The sequence below is a fragment of the Lepus europaeus genome, chromosome 4 (genome assembly GCF_033115175.1).
Source record: "Lepus europaeus isolate LE1 chromosome 4, mLepTim1.pri, whole genome shotgun sequence".
Lineage (NCBI taxonomy): Eukaryota > Metazoa > Chordata > Mammalia > Lagomorpha > Leporidae > Lepus > Lepus europaeus.
In genome coordinates this window covers 76,536,250-76,542,954 of record NC_084830.1, presented here as the reverse complement: position 1 = coordinate 76,542,954, position 6,705 = coordinate 76,536,250, and the positions used below count along the sequence as shown (strand labels likewise).

Sequence of the window (6,705 nt, the reverse complement as noted above, 5' to 3'; positions counted from 1 at the left end):
TTTGCCTTCCCTTTTCTAATTCAGCCCATTTCATCCAGTATTGAAATCTTAAGGGGACAAATTACTGTTCCTGCATGATAACCCACTTAAGGAAGTCATTTTTTTTAAAATTATATTAAGAATCTCTTTATAAAACAAAGTTATATATTCATACACTATAATATTAAGATATAATTCCAGGAAACTAAAGAATAAAATATTACTTTAAAAAGTTAATGTGGAGAAGTTGAGGGAAGTTTTATTATTGATATCAAAGAAAACTTCAAATACTGTACAGTGAGCTGTGCTGTAGAACACTATACACTGTTATAATACACTATTAGCAATTACTCATCACTTAAATTATATACAGTAATCAAAAATCAGAAAATGGAAAACAGCCAGTGCCTTAAGGATGATGTAACAACTATACTATTTTATTAAGCAGTTGAAGTACTTGCTATTCAACTTTTTCTAAATATTTATGCTACTACTGCTTATTTTTACATATTCTAAACAGCAGTTCCCTCTAAAAAGTAGTCTCTCTAGTTCTTGGCACTAATTCTTACAAATTGACTTTAAAGTCAAACAAACCTGAAAATACTGGTAACCTTTTCAGTCTTTTATTGCTCTACCACAGGCATAAAGGCTCAGGAAGGGATTTCTTAAGAAAAATATGCAATACTTTATAATTTGAAATACTAAGTAATTGATACTCACAAGCAGATAACATCAACTAAAACTTTTTTCTTTACTAGTTTTCCTTTTCTTTTACAAGAGAATAATCATTGTACTATTATACTACAAAAGCATGTAGACTCCATAATTAAAAAATTTAAATGTCAGATATACAAGTTATGGCATTTTATCCAATAATTCACAATTTTTACAATTTCTGGTATTCTGGGACAAATGTTAAAATTTCCACGATTTGAGTATCATTAAATATGAATTGAAACACTTAGCATCTTGAAGAATCAAGAACGGCAGAACTTGCAATTAACTCTACTACTTACATTGGTGATATATCTCCCCTTTGCTATCTTATTCCTTAAATATACATTTTGCTATATTTTCATGTAAATAGTTTTGGCTTGAAAATTTCTTAAAGTAATTGTGAAGAGCCTTGAGGTTGTACAATTTTGTTAAATTATGTGATAACCTTGAAATGTAGGATGTCTACCCAAATTACATAAAATATGTATCTACACCTGTTAGAAAATTTCATTTAAAGTTCATATTGACTGGAATTTAACTAATTTTGCAAAGGCTTTGCTTTCATGAAAATCTGAAGATGGAAATCTTGCTTCGAGAACCGTAAAATTCTCAAAATCTGTGCAGTAGCATTTTAAGTATGGGCCAATTAAATTACTGTTGAAAAATGAGGACAAAATTGTATTGATACTGAAACATTTTATAGTATTGTCACCATATTGATCAATTATGTAATTAATGACAGAAGTTACATGTTTATTTCCTACCTAGAGGTTGGTTGAGGTCTAAATATTTAGCAGGCAGTCTTAGTAGGTAACTACATAAAATAATACTATTATAATTTTTGTATTTAGCAGCTAACATGTGGTATGTCAATGTAACTCTCAAAAATCTGTCATTAGTAGTATATAAGTTGCTAGCAAGTGATCTTCCCTGAGGTAAAAAGACCATATGCTCATCTCCAATGAAATTAAATACTTAACACAGTGGCAATAAGGACCTGTGGCTAGGAATCACAGATGCACTTCAGATTGATACTTAACTGCAAGCAGCATCCTTGACTGTAAAAACCAAACTAAAAATCACAGGAGCAAGTTTCAGTCAATAGCATTTGCTAAATTTCTCAGGCCTCAACCCTAACATTTTCTAATAAATATCTGAAAAGATAGCAAAAGGGGATAAAGTAGGCTATATAGACCTGCTCCTTAGTTCCTGAGTAACCATTTCCCTGGAGTTAAATCTTATTCTGTCTCCTAATATTTGGCAGTGTCCTGTTTTCTTCAATTTCAACAAGTTCCTCATACCAGTATTTTGGACATACACCACCTTTAACTCCACCTACACTTTGGGTCATCAACTCAAACTTGGTATGATTAACTATAGAACAAATTACTGAAGAAGTTCACAATTTTATTTCAATGTTCAGTAGGACACTGCAAAAAGAATTGAATTAAAGCATCAAGTTACAGTTATGTTAACATCCAGGGCTAAAAAAATTTTTTTAGCTGATTTGGACTCAAAGATGTGGCAATATTATAAATGATAGTACTAAGATCAATAATCATTCTGTATTCATGCGTTTGATTATGATAACCATAGGGAAGGTCAAAGGATGATGTTTAAAACTTACAGAGGGAGTGGGCATATAGTCTAGCAGTTAAGACAGTAGTTAAGATGCCAGTGTCTCGTATAAGAGTACTTGGATTCAATTTCTGACTCCAGCTTGTGACTCAAGCCTCTTGCTTAATGCAGATCCTGGAAGGCAGCAGTGATGGCTCAAGTAATTGGGTTCCTGCCACCCATGAGGAGACCTGGCTTGTGATCCTGGCTCTTGGCTTCCGCCATGCCCAGCCTTGAGCATTGCAGTCATTTGGAGAATTCAATCAATAGATGGGAGCTCTCTGTCTGTCTCTGTTCCTCAAATATATAAAGAAGTTTAAAACAAAAAAAGTAAAGAAACTGAAAATTTCTTTGTCACGATGACATCTGTCCCACTTATCAAAAAACATAAATTTCCTCCAACCAAATTTCCAGCTTGTTTAAAATAATTTCAAGAAATTTTTATCACTTCTCAGAATCAAGCTTTTTATTCTTTATCAAAGGAGAATCCAAACTGTTATTGTATTATCCATACCTGACTGGCTTCTAAAGAGCATTACTGAAGCTACAGAAACTAACAAAGTACTGTCAGAGATAAATCCCATCTTCTAATGTTCACATGTTTCTTGATATTTTTACTTTAACACTATGAGATTATGTTTGTCAGTTATTAACTAAACATACCAAGCCACAGGTGAAGTATTTGTTAAAGGAAAGATGATTATATAATTTGGAAGCAGTGCTTTTTTTTGCTTATTAAACAGTTTTACGATATTTAAGTCCAAAAAATGAAAAAATGGAAAACATTCCAATGGCTGAAAAATCCAAAAATCATAGTGGTTAGTGAAGTGATATCTTTAATTTAATGCACAGAAGCTGGCTAGACTAAGTGACAAATATTATTTGGTAGGTGCATCTCTTACTTTATGCAAAACTAGTGCACAATATAGAAATTCTAAATTTTCCTGCTATTTAGATATATTGAAAGACATTTAAAAGCAAATTTCTAACTAGAAGAATGGAAATAAAATATTACAAAGAAAAGCATGTGATGTGATAAAAACTAATTGACATATATGTATATATATCTTGTTCAGATGCATTTGTAAAATGTCTAGATTCTCCAATCTTTCCTTATTCAAAACGGGGTAGTTTGTTTAATATGAAGATTCAGTTAGAGATACTTTCATAGAAAGAATCAAAACCTCCTTTATCTGGAAAAACAAGTTAAAGTCCTGTCTATATCTCTTATGTATCAACAGGTAGAGATTTTTAAATACCTGATATACATTTTTTTAGAATTGCAAGCACTTCTACATCTGTTACATGTGCAAACAGAGACGGCCAGGCTTTGAATGCTCTAGGTAAGAGACTGTATTAACATATATCTTTGTCTTTCATCCATTCAAATTCAACTTAATTTCAGTGAACAGAGGAAGAAGATGGATTGAAATGTACAATTCAGAATACAGATTTGCAGAATAGGATAAAATAGTGCAATACCAATCAAGATTAAACACTCTTTTTCTTTAAGGAATAAGCATAAAAGCTGCTTCTCAAGGAAACTGGCACTAAAGATTTGTTGAATACACTATCAAGCAAATGCCCAGTAAATCAGGGTATGATGCAGTAAAATTTGCATCCAAACCCAAGTTAAGCAAACAAATAAAACCTTATGGACTCTACAAAAAAAAAAAGGAACATTTTTGGCTCGAAGGGGCTTAAAGACACTTAGCATATACAAGCTTAAATACCATTGATCAAAATCGTAGAACAATGTAACTTATTCATAAAGATAAATTCTTATTTATAAATTCTGTGAATCTGACAAACTGAAAATTAGAGATTAACTACTGCTACCATTATTTCTTTAATTTTCTACCACAATTTGCAATCCACTTTTCTGCAAGATTAAAAAAAAATTAGGTGATACTTGACCAGGCCAGGAGTCAAAAAATAATGGTAACTTATTATCAATAATAGAGCACACAATTGGTTGTACTGGCTCAGACAGCAACAAAACTGAATCACATTGACTTTATCATTCTAGAACAGATATTTGTTTCCAACTTTGCTCAAATCAGCAAATTGTTGTATCATTACACTACATTCTCAAGATATTTTTGCCACGAATACCTATCCCTATGAATGTGTTTACATTCATGGAAATGTCAGAATCTGTTTAGTGAAGCATTTTCTGAATTTTAAGATACAATTTAGTTCAGACAACCTTCAGATTTACATAAATCTTTTGACACACTAACAAATTTGTGGGATGGTTATCTTGATGACATCAACATTAGCAAAATCTTATTTACTCCCTAGTTCTGGCCTTTTCAGAAAACATATTTAGCAAGAGATTTTTCATGTATGAAATGTTAAAACATTCATGGAATTAAAATTACAAACAACTTCCAATGAACCACATATATGGAAGAAACTCATCTCAGCAGATCTAATAACTAGTTTATAGGAATTCAGAGCCAGCCTGGGCAGCAGAATATTAAAAGCTATTGCCAATCACACATTGCTGTCATGCACTGAATAACAAGATATAATCTCTGAATTATATACGTACAAGATTTTTAATGACTAATCAAGTTATGTGGCCCAGCCAACAAATATTACATATTCACAATAAACACTATGCCTTTATCAGCCTCTAATTAAATCAAGAGTGATCCATTGGCTCAGTTGTGTTAGTCATCTCAGCATCTTGACTATCCATCTCTTCAGGTTCCTCCACAGAATTTCCCTTTTGTGCTTTTGACCTTGTGGCAAAAGCTGCTCCCAACGCATCTGCCACACAGCTATCAGTTGTTTCTGTATTCAAATTTTCAGTGCCACCAGTTAAAGAAAAAGATTCAGCCACGCCAGTCTGAAGACTCCCAGACCTTGCGGAAGAACTCACAACTTCTCCTTTCCTCTGAGGAAGATCAGATGGTGACTGCTCTGTGCTTTGATCCCGTAAGTGCTTGTCCATTGAAGCTTGGATAGAAGAAACCATTTCCTGCAATTTTTTTCGTTGGGCCTCAACCAAATCAGGATCAAGCTGCCTGCTGTCTCTCGTTGTTACTACTCCAGGCGCCATTCGAATCAGCTCACTGTTACCAGGAGCAGATGTGAAGACAGGAGGCTCTGTTTTTGTGGAACTATGACTAAAGTCTGTCCCTGTATTATGCTTTCTTTCCCTAGCTCTTGGATCAAGGTGTGGACTACTGGATGCAGTTCCTAGAGAATGCCCCTTCCCCTGAAAAGCAGTTACGTTATGAAGTTGCTCAGATTTCTTTTTTACTACGCCACCACTACCTAGTTTTAACAGCCCATGTGAGGGGCTTGATTCCCTGCTTCTTGTAGTAGCCTCTGCTCGAACCTGACTTACAGCCTCTTTAACTAAATCTTCAACATCAGGACCAATGGGGAAGTGTCCTGCAGCATCCACACACAATTCCAGTCTATCTTCAGAAGCATTATAGACAAAGGTTTTGCCAGGTAGATGTGGAAAAGTACAATGTTTGCCATCAGCCATACCTAAAGGGGAAAAAATTAATACATTAAAATCTTCCTTATGGTATTAAGGCAAAAATACAATAAAGATAATTATGGTTGCAATAGAATTTTCTATACCAATTTATAGGTAACAGCTTCAAATTTTTGATTAGAAAAAAGTTAAATCTACTATGAAAAAGAACCATCACCACAGACTTTAAAGGACTTCCCCAGGGGATCTTTTTTTTTTTTTTTTTTTTTTAAATAAAACTCATACTCTATTAGTGCAGTTAGAAAAAGGGCTTGCAACAAGTAGGTGAGCTATAAGAAAAACACAAAGAGGCCAGCATTGTGGCATAGTGGGTTAAGTCACCGCCTGTGATGCTGGCATCCAATAAGCACTCCAGTTGGCGTCCTGGCTGCTCCACTTCACTTCAGTTCCCTCTAACGTGCCTGGGAAAGCAGTGAAAAACGTCCCCAGTACTTTGGCCCTTGCCACCCATGTGGAAAACCAGGATGAAGTTCCTGGCTCCTGGTTTCAGCCTGGCCCAGTCCTGGCTGTTGTGACATTTGGTGAACAAGCAGATGGAAGAGTTTTTTCTGTCTCCCTCCCTCTGCCTCTCTAACTTTGCCTCTCAAATAAATAAATAAATCTTTGAAGAAAAAGTAACAGAAAAACAATGTAAACCAAGAAGAAAACATCCTTTAAAATTTTTTTTTTAAGATTTGTTTTACTTATTTGAAAAGCAGAATTACAGAGAAAAGGAGGGATATAGAGAGAGATCTTCCACCCATGGGTTCACTCCCCAAAGGACAGCAGCAGCTGGGGCTGGGACAGGCCAAAGCCAGGAAACTCATCTGGGCCTCCCACATGGGTCTGGGGGCCCAGTGACTTGGGCCATTCTCTGCTGCTTTCCTAGGTGC

At 34.6% G+C, this 6,705-nt stretch overlaps 1 protein-coding gene across 1 annotated transcript in view; it reads right to left on the bottom strand.

Moving 5' to 3' along the window:
* Positions 1-586: 586 nt before the first annotated feature.
* The window catches only part of VCPIP1 (valosin containing protein interacting protein 1), a 34,725-nt gene continuing 28,606 nt past the window's right edge, over positions 587-6,705 (bottom strand). The window contains exon 3 of the mRNA XM_062188404.1: positions 587-5,823. Within this exon, the coding sequence (XP_062044388.1) occupies positions 4,964-5,823 (860 nt within the window). The 3' untranslated portion in view covers positions 587-4,963. The remainder of the gene's footprint in view (positions 5,824-6,705) is intronic.